At 37.5% G+C, this 17,113-nt stretch overlaps 1 protein-coding gene across 2 annotated transcripts in view; it reads right to left on the bottom strand.

Annotated features, from left to right (window-relative positions):
• FRY (FRY microtubule binding protein) overlaps positions 1 to 17,113 on the bottom strand; it is a 325,197-nt gene that overhangs the window by 189,273 nt on the left and 118,811 nt on the right. For both annotated transcript variants that reach the window (XM_036743232.1, XM_036743231.1), the window contains one exon: positions 13,577 to 13,716. In XM_036743232.1, coding sequence (XP_036599127.1) covers positions 13,577 to 13,716 — 140 coding nt within the window. The remainder of the gene's footprint in view (positions 1 to 13,576; positions 13,717 to 17,113) is intronic.

Here is a 17,113-nt window from a genome sequence, read left to right as displayed (position 1 = left end):
AATAGAATATTTAAATGTCATCCCTAAAAGGGTACTTCAAAAGATGCCATAATGTCCCTTTACCAACAATAAAAACTATCTTCGGGTATTGTCAGACATTTTGAATTCCTGGTGGGGAAACTCCCTTCACTGATACAGATCAGCAACTCACTTGAAACAGCCAATAGTCAAAGAGCCAATAAATATCTATTAAGCACCTACTATGTGCCAGACATTGTGCTAAATGCTGGATACAAATAAGAAAAAGTAAAGCCAGTCCCTGCCAGTTTTATAGCCATACTGAGAGGTTAAGTGATTTTTCATAGTCACAAAGCTACTATGTGTCAGAAGGACAACTTGACCTGGACTCCAAGAATGACCCTCTCTTGGTAGACAACTGAGCATCTCCACTGCCTTTGGGTGACCCTCAATTTCAGTTATTCAGAAACAGTGCGGTATCTGGGACTCGTCTTAAAGCATCACTGCAGGAATACTGTTTTAAAGGGTGCTAGGCTGTGTCTCACATAAACTGACATTTACATATAATTTCTGTAGTACTTAGAGGCACTTATATAGTGCTTCCAAGTTTGCAAAGTGAAATGGATGAACCACTGATTTCATTATATTTATGCTTTCTAGTACAAAGTTTTAGGCAAATTCCTTTCAAATAATGGGTTTGGTTTGATTATGGTTTTGAGGTCTAACTGCCAGTAATATCTTACAACAGTTATTTTGGCATGTAAAACGTTGAGATCACACGCATCTTGGGAAATTGCAACTCAAACGTACTCCCCTCACATTTGCCTAATTTCAGCTGCTCCTGCATTTCCCTAAATTTCTTCTGTCATTTCTTCTAGTTAAAGAAGCCCACATTGCTAGTTAGATGAAGCCCTGGAGACCCATGCTTTTCTCAACCACAAATATTCATTTTTTTACTGTTAAATACCAACTATGAAATGCTACTAAAATCCAGTTCCGGAGCTCTGATTCTGGGTTGGATCTCAGCAGTGACTCTGATTTCTTAAAACGACCAGGGACACAACTAAAAGGGAAACATCACTGTCAATTCAGGGAGAAGTAATTACTTCATTTTCCATTTTAAATGAATCCATGAAATATTCATAAAGTTTTAGCAATTAATTATTCACAAATGAGGTTAGAAGAAACTTCAGATTCCATTAGTCCAACCCCCAGACTCAGTTCTATAATAATTTGAACATTAGGAAAGCCTCACTAATTCAAAATAATTATGGGGGATGACTATATTGAATGAATAAGATATGTGAATTATATTCTAACGGAAAAATTTTATTTCTAGTAGTATAATAATTTCTAGTAAATAATAATATCTAGTAATGGCCTGCTTTAATGAATGGATAAAAATTATTTTAATTAGCATAACACATTTTTAAGACAATATTGCCTAGTGATGCTATGTAGTTGCCAGTTATGGAATGCTGGAATACCAAAGTCTCTGAAGATTTTAAGTTGAGAGTCACCAAAAAGACATTAGAGAGGTGCATGGTGGGTGTGAGTAGACTACCCCATCACTAACCAAAAAGAATATATGGGAAGTAGAATAAAGGATGTCACCAGAGGCATGTCTGACCAGAAAAGAAGGTTAGCTACTTTTTGAAACAAGCAAGGAATCACCAATAGCTAGCTTGCTTGTTCCACTGAGGTCCTTGTAATGTTAGAAAAGCTAGAGGACCATCTGTGGAAGAAATGTAGGAGTATATGGGCAAGGATCAATCAGTCAATAAACATTTATTAAGCACCAACTACGTGTCAGGCATAATACTAAGCACAGGGGACACAAAAAGGGGCAAAATAACAAGAATTAAGAATTAATAACAAGAACTAGAATTAAGAAGAATTAGGTAAGGCTTTCGGTTGAAGGTACAGAATTATACTCTAGGAGTGGACATGGATGGCTTGCTATCTATAGCATCACCAAAGGGAAGATCAATTCCTATAGCAATGGCTGGCATATGAACACTGGTGATACCTACCTAAAATGTTTCCTTTTAAGTATTTTAAAATTTGCCTTCAATCTTATTTATATTATCAGTACAAATGTAGTCTAGGGAAAACAATGATAAGTAGCACCCTTTCTCTTCCACTCTCCCTATGAAGGCAATCCCTGCTATTTAACACCACATTCCTAGGGATTACACGTAAAAGGCAAAGCATCATAAAACAAAACTCTGAATGTGGATTGGGTGTTGTATCCTTCTGTTCTGGCATTTTCCATGTCATCCCTGGATGCTATCAAGTGAGAAATGAGGTATCAGTGTTTATTGCAGTGTTGATTAAGCAGAGTGTTGGAATGTGAGGGGGTGAAAAGTGGGGCATGCTTCCTACTCTTCCCTATCTTCTCTTTTTAATACTTTCTCTGCAAGGTTACAACTACTTATCCAAGACTTAAGGAGGACTTTATTCCATAGCTCTCTGCCTGGCTATGCAAACTTTAAATCAAGTTACATGCCTCTGACAGGTGGATGAACACTTATCTCTGAAACTGGCTTTCACTGACTATAAGTCACATTACAAACATTTGTTATCTAATCATAACTAGGCTGTCTGCATTACTAATGTCTGCACTATTTGCTGGATAATCTCAGCTGGGCTTCCTGCACGTTGATTCTTTGTCACATCTCTGCTCATAGCTGCCACAAATTTCTTTGCTCTTCCAACGTCCAACGTCTCTTCGCAGAGACATTTATGTCTCAGTTTTCTGTGTCTCAATTTCCTCATCTGTTAAAATGAAGCGGTTGGATCAGATGAACTCTGAAGGATCCTTGTCAATTCTAAATCTACAATTGATGATTATTCCTTTGTTGCGAAGCAGATGACTTCACCTACATTACTGGGGAGACTAAGGCCAATCCAAATGATGAGAACTCCCCTCTTTTTAAAAAATTGTCGTTTTTATCATTAATTTTTGAAAAAAAATTTGAGTCCTGAATTATCTCTCTTTCCCATCCTTCCCCCACCAATTGAGAAGGCAGAAAAGTAGTTATCAGTTATACATGTGAAATAATGCAAAACACATTTCCATATTAGTCCTGTTGCAAAAAAAATCAAGAAAAAAATAATGCTTCAATCTACACTTAAGACTTTTTCAGTTCTTTCCTGGATGTGGATGGCATTTTTTTTTCACCTTAAGTCCTTCAGAATTGTCTTGGATCATTGCATTGATCAGAATAGTTAAGTCATTCATAGTTGATCATCATTACAATATTGCTTTTACTGTGTACAATGTTCTCCCGGTTCTTCTCACTTCACTTTGCATCAATTTGTATGTGTTCTCAGATTTTTCTAAAACCACTCTGCTTATCATTTCTTATAACATAATAGTATTCTATCACAATCATATGTCGCAACTTGTTCAGCCATTCCCCAATTGATGAGCATCCCCTCAATTTCCAATTCTTTGCCACCACAAAAAGAGACGCTATAATTTTTTTTTTACATATAGGTCTTTTCCCTTTTTCTTTTATCTCTTTAGGATAGAGACCTAGTAGTGACATTGCTGGGTCAAAGAGTATGCACCATTTTATATCTATTTGGGCATAGTTCCAAACTGTTTTCCAGAATAGTTGGATCAATTCATAACTCCACCAATAGTGCATTAGTGTCCCAATTTTTCCATATCCTCTCCAATATTTGTCTTTTTCTGTTTCTGTCATATTAGCCAATATGATAGATGTGGGGTAGTGCCTCAGAGTTGCTTTAATTTGCATCTTTCTAATCAATAGTGGTTTAGAATATTTTTTCATATGACTGTAGATAGCTTTGATTTCTTCTTCTGAAAATTGCCTGTTCATATTGTTTGACCATTTATCAATCTGGGAATGACTCATATTCTTATAAATCTGATTCAATTCTCTATATATTTGAGAAATGAGGCCTTTGTAAGAGAAACTTGCTATAAAAATTTTTCTTAAATTTCCTGTTTTTCTTCTAATATTGGCTACATTGGTTTTGTTACTTGTTAATGTAATGTAATCAAAACAATCCATTTTATTTCTTGTAATCCTCTCTATCTCGTTTAGTCATAAATTCCTTCTTTATCCATAGAACTGACAGGTAGAATTTTCTACCCTCCCCGAATTTACTTATGATATTACCCTTTACGTCTAAGTCATGTACACATTTTGACCTTATCTTGGTATGTGGTGTGAGATGTTGGTCTATATCTATTTTCTGCCAAATTTCTTTCCAGTTTTCTCAGCAATTTTGGTCAAATGTTCCAAAAGCTTGGATCTTTGGGCTTATCAAATACCATCTTACTATGGTTATTTACTACCATGTACTATCTATTTAATCTGTCCCACTGATCTACCATTTTATTTCTCAGCCAGTACCAGGTTGTTTTGATGATTACCACTTTGTAATACAGTTTCATACCTGGTACTACTAGGACACTTTCCTTCACATTTTATTTTCATTGATTCCCTTGATATTCTTGACTTTTTGTTCTTTCAGAGGAATTTTGTTATTATTTTTTCTGGCTGTATAAAATAATTTTTTGGTAGTTTGATTGGTATGGCAGTGAAGAAGCAAATTAATTCACACAGAATTGTTATTTTTGTTATACTGACTTGGTCTACAAATGAGCAAGTGATATTTCTCCAATTGTTTAGATCTGACTTTATTTGTGTGAAAGGCATTTGGTAATTGTGTTCATACAGTTCTTGGGTTTGTCTTGGCAGGTAGACTTCCAAGTACTTTATGTTGTCTGCAGTTATTTTAAATGGAATTTCTCTTTCTATCTCTTGCTGCTGGGTTTTATTGGGAGTATATAGAAATGCTGATAATTTATGTGGGTTTATTTTATATCTTGCAACTTTGCTAAAGCTGTTAATTGTTTCAAAAAGTTTTTTTCAGTTGATTCTCTTACCTCTTATCTTATTTTTTTTTTCTTTTTTTAATTTCTTTATTTATTTTTAGTTTACCACACACGGTTCTACATAGTTTTGAGTTCCAGTTTTTCTCCCCTCCCTCCCCCCTCCCTCCCCAAGACGGCATGAAGTCCCATATAACTGTCATGTATAACTTCGCATTGAATTAATTTATGCTCTAGTCAGGTCGTGGAGAAGAATTTTGACCAATGGAATGAATCATGAGAAAGAAGAAACAGAACCAAAAAAAAAAAAAACCCAAAAACAAAAACAAAAGAGAAGCAGAAAAGGCGAGCATGTAGTGTGCCTCAGTCTGTATTCAAACTTCGCAGTTCTTTCTCTGAATGAAGATAGCATTTTCCATCGTGAGTCCCCTGGAGTTGTCCTTGCCCTTTAGGTTGCTGAGAAAAGCACAGTATGTCAGGGTTGGTCCTCACGGAATCCACATATCTGTGGCTGTGCACAACGTTCTCCTGGCTCTGCTCCGCTCACTCAGCATTATGTCGTGTAGGTTTTTCCAGGTTGTTATGTAGTCTGCATCATCCCCATTTCTTATGGCACAATAGTATTCCATCACCTTCATATACCACAGCTTGTTCAGCCATTCCCCAATTGATGGGCATCCCTTTGCTTTCCAATTCTTGGCTACCACAAAGAGAGCTGCTATAAATATTCTTGTACATATGGGTCCTTTTCCCGCTTGCGTGATTTCTTTGGGATACAACCCTAGAAGTGGTATTACTGGGTCAAAGGGTATGAACATTTCTATAGCCCTTTGGGCATAGTTCCACACCGCCCTCCAAAATGGCTGGATCAGCTCACAACTCCACCAGCAATGCAACAATGTTCCAATTTCCCCACATCCCTCTGTGTGTCTGACTATTTCAAAGGTGTTTCATGTAAACAACATGTATTCTGGTTTCTAATTCATTCTGCTATCTGCTTGTTTTATGGATGAGTTCATCCCATTCACATTCACAGTAATGATTACTGTATATTTCCCTCCTTCATATTTTTCCCCTTTATCCTTCTCTCTCTATTTATTCTGTCCCTCCTCAAAAGGCTGTTTTACTTCTGACCACTGCTTCCTTTAATCTGCTCTCCCTTCTATCAGCACATCCTTCCCTTATCCCTTTTATTTCCTACTACTCTATTGGGTAAGATAGATTTCTATATCCAACTGAGTATGTATGTTACTACCTCTTTGAACCAATTCTGATGACAGTGAGCACTGCCTGCTACTCCCCTTATTTCTCCTTATACTGTAAAAGCACTTCCTTGAGTGCCTCTTTTATATGAAATATTTTCCCTCATTCTTTCTCTTTCTCCCTGCTTCTCCCAGTGCATCTCTTTCTCACCTGTAAGTTTTTTTTTGAGATCATCCCATCAGAGTCAATTCACACCCATGCCCTCTGTCTATGAATCCTTCTAACTGCCCTAATAATGAGAAAGTTTTTTGGAGTCACAAGTATCATCTTCCCATATAGTAATATAAACAGCTTAATCTTACTGAATCCCTTAAGATTTCTCTTTCATGTTTACCCTTTTATACTTTTCTTGAGTCTTTTATTTGAAAGTCAAATTTTTATTCAGCTCTGGTCTTTTCATCAGGAAAACTTGAAAGTCCTCTATTTCATTAAATATTCATTTTCCCTCCCAGAAAGTTTATACCAGTCTTGCTGGATAGCTTATTCTTGGTTGTAATCCTAGCTTCTTTGCCTTCTGGAATACCATATTCCAAGCCCTCTGCTTCTTCAATGTGGAACTGCTAAATCCTTTGTGATCCTGACTGTGGCTCCATAATATCTGATTTGCTTGTTTCTGGCTGCTTGCAATATTTTCTCCTTGACTTGGGAGCTCTGTGATTTGGCTATAATATTCCCAGAAGTTTTCATTTCAGGAGGTGATTAGTGGATTCTTTAATTTTCTATTTTATCCACTGATTCTAGGATATCAGGGCAGTTTTCTTTAGTAATGTCTTGAAATATGATGTCTAGGCCCTTTTTTTGATCATTATTTTTAGGTAGTACAAGAATTCTTTTTTTTTTTGAGACAATCAGAGTTAAGTGACTTGCTCAGGGTTACACAGCTAGTAAGTGTCTGAGGCTGGATTTGAACTCAGGTCCTCCTGACTCCAGGGCTGGTGCCACCTAGTTCCCCTTAATCCAGTAATTCTTAAATTATCTCTCCTTGATGTATTTTCCAGGTCAGTTGTTTTTCTGATGAGATATTTCACATTTTCTTCTTTTTTCCATTCTTTTGACTTGGTTTTATTATTTCTTAATGTCTAATGGAGTCATTAGCTTCCACTTGTTCAATTCTAACTTTGGTACCTCTTTTTTCCATTTGGCCAATTCTGCTTTTCAAAGAAGTTCTTCTTTTCAGTGAATTTTTGTGCTTTTTAAAAAAAGTGTTATTTTCGTCAGTATTTTTTTTGTGTCTCTTTTACCAAGCTGTTGACTCTCTTTTCATAATTTTTCTTGCATCACTCTCAGTTCTTTTCCCAATTTTTCTTCTACATTTCTAATTTGAGTTTTAAAATCCTTTTTGAGCTCTTCAAGGAATTCTTTTCTGGGCTTGTGTCCAAATCACACTTTTCTTTGAGGCTTTGCCTGTAGTTGTTTTGACACTGATGCCTTTTTTGAGTTTGTGACTTGATCTTTCCTGTAACCATGGTAGCTTTTTATGGTCAGGTTCTTTTTTGTTGTTTTTTCATTTTTCCAGCCTATTTCTTGACTTTGAACTTTATGTTAAAATTAGGTTCTGCTCCTGGGGTGGGAGTGGCATTGTCCCAAACTTCAGGTTTTGTGCTGCTGTTTTCAGAACTAGTTCTGGGAATTTGTAAGTTTTTGGTATTTCCAAGGTGGTGTGATCCAAAAAGAGGTGTGGTCACTACTTTCTTGGCCTATGATCTGGTCTTTATCCAGGAAGGGACCTTGCTTCCCTGCAGCCACAAGTCCTAGTGCTTCTCTCAGAAATGGAACTGTGACCAGGTCCCCTGCTCTCTGGCAGTCACAAGTGCTACAACAGAGTAGCTCCTTTCTGCTTTGGTACTGAGGCCAGGTGCCCTACTCCCTTGTGAGCAACCATAAGCACCCTTCTCCACCCTGGAACTGTGAACAGAACTCCTATTCCCCTGGAACACATATGGCCACAAGCACTAGTGCTCCTCTTCACTATGGAACTGTGAATGAGCAATGAAACCGGTCCAAGCAGAGCCAGAAAAGGGTCTGCTGTAATCTGTTTCTGAGAGTTCTTTCTGAGAGTTGTCCAACTCTCTTTGGGTTGAGAGCTCCCAAGGTTGCTGTTGCTGCTGCTGCAGCTGGCTCCAAGGGCTGTTGCTGGTGTTGCGGCAGCATGTGCTGCACTCTGGACCTACCACCACCCTGGTCTCACATACTTCTCTGGCTAAATTCCTAAATTGTCTTTGGCTGGAAAAATGTCTCACTCTGACCTTTTGTTGGCTCTGCCACTCCAGAATTTGATTTGAAGTATTATCTTAAAGTCATTTGGAGGAAATGATGGGAGAATTCAGTTGTGTTGCTGCCTATATTCTACCATCTTGATTCTTCACAGCTCTTTATTCTTCTTAAAGTCTCAATGTTCTCATCCATTTTTTCTTCCTTCTTAATACCCTTGGAGGATGAGGTAGGTTGCTAATTATGTGGGATTGTAAATAGAATGCTGGACATGGAGGCAGGAAGGCCTGTTCAATTTATGGTCAAATTATGCCTTAGACAATTAGTATTTGTGTGGCCCTGGGCAAGTCACTCAACCTCTTTCAGCCTCAGTTTCCTCATCTGTAAATTGGGGAAAATAACAGCAGCCATCTAACGGGGTTGATAAGAAGTTATGAGATATAACATATGTAAAATGCTTTGTAAAACTTAAAGAATGATACAAATCCTATTGTTATTATTTTTTTCCTGCCAAAGCTAATACCTCTACCTATGTCCTCAATCTTATTTTCTCCTCCTCCCTGACTTACCTCCATCAACTGTTTCTTCTCTCTCATGTATCTTGAATCTCTCCTAGACTAGCTCTTTCTCCACATCCAATAAACATGCTCAAATCTCCCTAATTAAAAAAAAAACTCCTTGGACCCTCCTACTCTTTCAAGTAACTAGACTATCTTTGTCCTCTTTTTCACCGGCAAACCTCTAGGAAGAATGGTCAACATTCATTGCCTTCACCTCCTCACAACAGACTAGCTCCCTGCAATCTGGTTTCTGTCCTAATTGTTCTCCTGAAAAAGTTTTCTCCATGGCCACCAATGAACTCCTCATAGCTAAAGCCAATGGTCCCATTTCTGTTCTTATCTTCCTTGACCTCTTGGAAACATGTGACATTGTGTACCACAGTATCCTTTTAGTCCTCTTATTCATCCTTGGCTTCCTTCCTAAATTCTCCTGTCTCTGTGACTCTACTTTCTCTGGCTCCTTTGCTAATTCTTCATTTTTCTTCCATTCTTTAAAAGTGGGTGCCTCCCAAGGGTGTTCTTGGGCCATCTTTGCTATTCTATCTTCATATCTTATCCACTTCCATGCCTTCAAAATGATCATCTCCATGGTAAAACTTACAAATCTCTATATTTAGTTCCTTAGTTCAAGTATTATATCTCCAAGTACCTGCTGAATATTTCTAACTTAATGGCCCACTGGCATCTAAAATACAACATGTTCCACATTGAACCCATAATCTTCCCTCTACACTTGCCCCTACCTCTACTCCTAGCTTCTCTAGTTTTGTTGTTGGTACCAACAACTTCCTAGGCACAGAGGCTCATAGCCTTGGAGTCACCTTTGGCTCATTTCTCCCTTTAAACTCCAATCATCTGATCAGTTGTCAAGCACTACTGACTTAGCCTCTTCCCACATCCTCCTTATTCAAGATCTCATCTCTTCTCATCCAGATAATTGTAGTAACCTTCTAACACGTCATTCTGTTACTTCACCCTTTCTCAGTCTCAGGTTCATTATGTACAAAATTAAGATTATAACAATACCCACCTCACAGATTGTTGTGAGATATAGAAAGCACTTCATGAACTTTAAAGCATTATGTAAATGTTAACTATTATTAATATTATTGTTATTATTGCTACTACTACCTGTGAAGGTACTCTTCCCTAACAGATAAAAGCACCACAACTTAGCCAATGACTTTAAAAGAGCAGGGGTTCTTAATCTGGGGTCTATTAACTTTTTAAAAAAATCATTCTGATAACTATATTTCAATATAATTGTTTTCTTTTGTAATCCTATTTATTTTATTTTCTGCATTTAAAAACATTTTCTAAATAAGGGATCCATAGGCTTTACTGGATCGCCAAAGGATAGTCTAATGCAAAAAGGTTAAGAACCCTTCTCTTAGAGAGTTGCTATGTTTAAAAAATTCATCAACCTAGTGATGAGACTCTTTGTACTTAGCTAGGCTGATCCTCAGGCAGCAGAAATGCATTCCATTGCTAAGCCCATACTTAAGACCATTCCAGCTTAGTGGGATCTGCCAAAGACAGAACTTTGCTGGCAAAGCTTTTGAGAACCCAGAATCATCTCTGACCCACCCCAACACACAGGAGGAGATGCTGGTACATTTCAAAAATATCACTTTTTATAAATACACACATTTTATATTACCAGTAAATCCTGCTTTCTATGACATACAGATACTTATTTATATGTGTTATACCTTCAAAGTTGTGACAGAGATGACAACACACAGCTCAGTTTTTCAAGGCTGGGCGGTATAATTTTCAAACGTTACCAAGGGCACCCAAATACCTCGTCTTCAACCTGGAACCAGGACTAGAGTTCAGGTTCCCATCATAATGAATTTCAATGTTTGTTCTGCAGATCACAGTAACAGAATCACTAAGCTGGAAGGAAACTCTGAGGTCATCTAGTTTACCTAGTACCAGAGTGGGAATGCCCTCAATAACATCCCTAAAAGAGTTAGAAAGAGCTCTGGAACATCTCCAGTAAGACAAAGCTACTTCCCGAGGACAGGACAATGGAAAGAACATGGGTTCTGGTGTTAGAGGACCTGGGTTCAAATCTCAAATTGGATACATTTTACCCATCTAATCTTGAGGAAATCACTTAATGTCCTGGTGTGCCTCAGTTTTCTCATCTATAGAGTGAGGGGCTTGGACTAGATGGCCTCTGAGGTCTCTTCCAGCCCAAGGTCTATGACAAGTCTATGATTTGGCAGACAACTGCACTTTTGGACAGCTCCAAATCTTAGTTTTACAAAGCACCAACAGTAAGACTACATCAACTTCTCTATAGTTTCTAGTTCTGCCTTTTGGGTCCAAGTAGAATAAGTCTATTTTTCTCATGTGAAAACTTTTTAAAAATCTGAAGACTTCCCCCTGTCCAGTTCTATTCCCAGGGTAAATATTGATCCTCCTATGGCACTATTCTGATTCCCTTCACTAGGCCTACTCATCACCTTCTTTGGGGCATGCACCAGCTTGTCTTTCTTAAATGGTGGGACCCAGAACTAAAGATAGCTAGGTCCTGATAAGCACAAATAATGAATCATGTTGAGTGTTTACATCATTAAAATTCACAAAGCATATTTCTATGGAGCTGGAGTTTCTGTATTTTACATAATCTTATCTCTGAATAGTATGAATTAGTATGCTTATAACCACTTCATGGGATTCGGTTTTTGTACTAATCAGGATCTAGCAGTATTTTAGAAGTGGTCTGATCTTAGAAGGGTCCTTTTGGAGACTGTGATTCTAATCATGAAGTTTAATGTCTGATCAGCTTCTTTGGGTACTGCACCAATGCTGAATACTGAATCCATTTAAAACTCATTTTCACAGGAAGTTCTTACTATCCAGTCATGTCTCCCCCAGTCTATATTTAGGCAGTTGGTTTCTTCTTATTGAATCTGGTCCATCACTTTAGTCTATTGAGATCCTTTTGGCAGCTGATACTGTAATTCACTATATGCCTCCAAATTTCAGGTCCTGTGACCATTTAATAAGCATGCCATCTATACCTCCATCTTAAGTATTTTTAATGTTGAACAAAAAGGGCCAAGAACAGATCCCTAGGACACTTTTCCAGAGAACCCACACCAGGCTGACAATAATCCTTGAATCACTACTCTTTAAGTGTAGCTGTACATCAGTTTCAAATAAACCTGAATGTGTTATTATCTGGCTCATATTTTTCCATCTTGTCCAGGAGAAATCTGTCAATACCTTGCCGAAATCCAAGTATACCCTCTGTAATCCACCCAGTCTTGTAATCTTAGTGAAGCTTGCCGGTCTACATCTTTTGGAATCTACCTTCCTTCCCCTTGGAAGATCTGGACAACTCTCCTGAAGCGTCCTTTCTATTTTCTATGTTTTTTTCAAGCACTAACAACATCAGTTCAGAGATCCACAAATTCCTTCAATAACTAGGAATATAGTTCACCTAGGCCTGGTGACTTGAATTCTTTCAGTGAGGTGCAGTGATCTTTTGTTCTTGAATTTCAATTTCTCATTAACTATTTCTGGTTCTCTATTTCCCAGGATGAAAAATCATTCTCCTTGGTGAAGAAAACAGAATCCAGATAAGAGCTGCCTAGTTCTACTGTCTCTTGGCTGTCCATTATCATTCACTTTGAGTGTTCAGAAAGTCTTTTTTGGTCTTTTGTTTTTCTCCAATATACCTAACAAAGCCCATAGCATTTATCGTGATCTTCCACTCTTCCTGGCCCTTAGCATTAATGACACCATTCTCATAGAACTGTACCACTTTTATTTATCCCAAGTTCAGTTCCTTTTTTTTCATTTTTCATTCCATTTCTTTTGCGCCACTTTCATTTTCAATTTTAGGTCCCAGGATCTTCTCTTTCTTGTGTGTTTCCCATGCTCTGTGTATAAAAACTGAAGCAATGAATATAAATATTCCATTCTTCTGGGATATTATACTCTGTGAGTTGCTTGGTCTCTTAATAATTCTTCTCCTATGTCTTATTTGCTACTCTCTGGGGGTATTTGGCAGAAGATAAATATGTGTAAGATATATGTGGCTAGGCAGGTATAGGAATCTCACCAATTTTGATTTATAGACCCTGTTGATCAGAGCTGCAAGTCTCCAGACATATATATTGTCCTTGACCCTCATTAATTGCATCCCTCTCCTATCCTCACAGCTATAGCCTGGTCAAGAAATCCATATGCCATTCTCCAACATCATCTTTTTAACCAGCTGTTCACTTTGCAAATATTCAGCAATAGCAGTTTCAGATAGCAAGGCCCTTAACAAATATGGAACAATCATCTAGGTTGTTTAATGTTAGTGGACTGCATCTTTCTAAAAGCAATTGTCTGCTGTTCGTAGGGGATGTTTGGGTGGTGGGGCAGAGGTAAGAAGTAGGTAGGTTAAATGGATGCATTTATTTTTAAAGAAATCAAAGTGTAGAAGTGTGTGAAGATTTACTTGTTGTAAATGCTCATAATATGCTGGTTGTTAGTACAGACAAAAGACAATCCCTGGTATCAGGGAGCTCTCTTCAATATAAATGGAGCATACATGCACAAACAGTCATCAGATCATTCCACTTGGCAGGAATTTCTAGCAGGTTTCACAATTTTCATTCTGCTTTCATCAATACTTTTAAGCCTACTGCATCCATCTCTAGAACATGAAACTATGGTTTTCACAGTCAGGAACTATACCTACCTTTTGGATTTAGTGCTTGTTCTGGGTCTATATTCATGAGATTCATCCTCAATGCCATTTTGTCTCTTATACCAGTCAAACAATGTCCGCAGAATGGAAGGCAGGCAGTATTCTGAAAGGGAGCTCATTGAGCTTATTACCTACGGGAAGGAGGAAAAACTGTTGGCTTAAAACTTCTCAAAGTACCACCATCTACGTAGAAACATTTTATTATAAAAAAGCATATCCAAGTATATTCATTGTGGAATTTTCCTTTTTACCAAACAATCTTGTTTGTTTTATTTATGACTACATTCCTAGGAGCCCCAAATCATCAATACTGACAGATGCCCTTTATGTTCTGACAATTCTGTACTTCAATAATGTTAATTAGATTGACTCTAATTCCATTGATGCCAGAAATTAGACTTTAACTGCATACAGATTATTCATGAGCCCCACCAAAACTTGAACTGGTAAAGTTCTTAACAAAAGAACGAACATAACAATTGTTTATGCCAACATAAGTTTTCTACTTTACCTAGAGAGTCCCCCTTCAGTTAATGGTTTCAAAGATATTTACTCAATTTAATTTATAAAGCCACTTTCTGGGTGCTAGCCACTATGCTAAGTAATGAGGACACAAAGTCAAAGAAAAAATTCTACAATCTCAAGATGATTATATTCTATTGGGGGAAAACAAATACATACACAGAGGAGTAAATACCAACTAATTTTTTTGGGGGAGGGAACACTAATTATTGAAGGATAATGCAAAACCAACTGCAGGAGGTGGCACTTAAGCTGAGCCTTGAAGGGAGCCAGGGTTCTAAAAGGTGGAGATGAAGAGGGAGAGGATTCTAGACAGGGGACAAAGGCATGGAGGTGGGAAATGGAGTGCCAGGAATAGCAAAGAGCAAGCAGATTGTTTTGACTAGAAAGCAGAGTGCAATGATGTGCAACAATGTATAATTAGCCTGGAAAGATGGGTTGGAGCAAAATGTGTGAAGAACTTTCAGTGCAAAACAGAGAAGTTTGTGGTTTATCCTCGAGGCCACTGGGATTCACAGAAGCTTCTTAGGCAGAAGACTGCTATGGTCAGAACTGTGCTTTTCAATTTGACAGTGGTATGGAAGGTGGATTAGAAAGGGATAACTTGGATGCAGAAAGACCCAGTAGGAGAGCATTGTAATAATATCTATGAGAAACAATGAGGCCTAAATTAGGGTGGTGGCCACATGAATAGAGAAAAAGGTATGGATGGGAAGGATGCTGTGGAGGTAGGAGAATCTATAAAATTTGTCATATGATTAGACAGGGGATGGAGAGTGAGAGTGAGAGTGAGGAATCAGGGACTACTTCTAGATTTTAAGCCTTGGTGAGAAGAATTGTTATGCCCTTGACAGAAGTAGGAGGAGGGATGGATTATAGGAATTGGGGAAAATAAATTCAGTTTTATATATGTTAAGTTTCAGATGCCTAGTGGTAGAGATGTGCAGCTGGGTGTTGGAAAGATGAGACTGCAGCTCAGGAAAGAGATGAGGACTGGATGTAAAGACTTGAGTGCCGTCCAAAGAGGGAAACCACTATGGTTAATGGTCTCGAGCTCATGCAAAGAGCAGTTGAAAGAACAAGACATATTTAGCTTACATCACATGAAAAGACCTCAGAGGTCATCGAGTCCAGTATTTCCTAACCCAATCTATACTGTGGAAAAAAATAAACTTTTTTTTTTTTTTTTTTGCTGTGGATAGCTCTTCTTTTTGAAGTTTTTGCATCCTGGTTTGGCTGCTCAAGTGGAGTTGAATAATCCATCAACCCACAAAGATATATTAAGTGCCTACGTTGAATCAGGCACTGATGGATTTTAGTGGCTTACATTTCTGTATGGGTTGGCAATTCAACAAAACACTAGCATCATACAGCACCACAAAAATGACAAAACATAAGAACCTGTCTGATTCTAACTAGTATAATGTTCACCCAATAAAATGATTCTTATTCTTTAAGAGCTTAACTAACTGCTTTCACTTTAAAGTTTAGGCCTGGTCTATGGAATCCACAACTCCCCTCCTCCCTGTTTATTTTTTTAAAATTTACAATCTGCACTCTAGGACTAAGAGTACTAGAGGAGGAGGTCTAAGCATGAAGGAAGAGGACTCAGTTTTAAAATTTAATAGGTGTCAAGAAGTAAGGAGCTTTGGTAGTAAAAATTTTACAGACTGGAAAAAAAATTCCTCAAGACTTATGCCAGGGCATGGACCAGAGGCTGGAAAACATGACTGCCTGTCTCTAGTTAGGTTAGGAATACAAGAATGAATCGAAATTATTTTTGGCTTGACTTTCTTCTCCTTGTCTGTCATAAATTACTAAAGATAACCAGTAAAGAAATTAAACAATCTCTCTAACATTACATCATATGATTATATTATCATGATATAATATATGACTATAATATAACGCAATATTTAACTATATTACAAGGTGCATGTGTAATATATATTATATATAAATTATATAGGATAAACTCACTTTCTTATTTCAGCTTCTTTGAGTCTTTAATTTTTTTCTTTATCATATAAATATCTCTTGCTGTTCTTGAGTGTGAATTTAACAAATATTCTACTCTCTAAATAGTACAAATAAGGAATCACTTCTATTCAGTGCATAGTAACTCTTTCACACAATACCTGAAAATTACTATTAACATATATGTATTCTTACTTACTAATTTAATCTATAGAATTGTTTTTCTAGAACTTAGTACAATTAAAACAATGTCAATTTATGTTCAAATTATGATATAGATAGCTATTGACATGGACAACTAGGTGGCACAGTAGATAGAGGACTGGCCCTGAGTTCAAATCTGACCTGGAAATCTGGAACACTTACTAGCTGTGTGACCCTGGGTGAGTCACTTCACCCTGTTTGCCTCAGTTCCTCCTCTGTAAAATGAGCTGGAGAAGAAAATGGCAAACCACTCCAGTATCTTTGCCAAGATGGAGTCCATCTTTGCCCAAATAGAGTTCATAGGGAGTCAGACATGATTTAAATGTTTCACCAATAACAACAAATGGTTACTGACCATTTATTTAATTAAGTAGACTAAGTCAAGCTTACTGGCCTTAAGTATGCAGACTCTACTCTCTTCTTGTTTTTGAAAATTGGGATATTTTTTCTTCTCCTGGCCTGATGCATCTTTCTTAGCAGCATGGTGAAAAGAGGCTTTGGAGTCAGAGGGCCTGGGTTCAAATTGCACTTCTGCCACGTGAGTAAACACAGGAAACTCACCCACCCTCTCTGGTTTTTATTTCTCTCATCTTTAAAATGAGGTTTTTGGACTAGACGGCCTCTATGATCCTTTCTACCTGTAAATCTGTGATCCTATACAATGCTTTGATCACTGCCAATGACCCAACATTGTCAAATCTGCCAGTTCTTTTAGTATCTGGGTAGGTAAGTTGTCTGGGCTTGTGACTTCAGACTCATTAAGGAAAATGAGGTACTCATATTCTCTACCTCTTTATTTTTCATGGACATCAATATTTAATTAAC

This window comes from Trichosurus vulpecula, chromosome 2 (genome assembly GCF_011100635.1).
Source record: "Trichosurus vulpecula isolate mTriVul1 chromosome 2, mTriVul1.pri, whole genome shotgun sequence".
In the NCBI taxonomy this organism is placed as follows: Eukaryota; Metazoa; Chordata; class Mammalia; order Diprotodontia; family Phalangeridae; genus Trichosurus; species Trichosurus vulpecula.
Note: the sequence above shows the minus strand (reverse complement) of the source record. Positions and strands in the feature narration are given on the sequence as shown.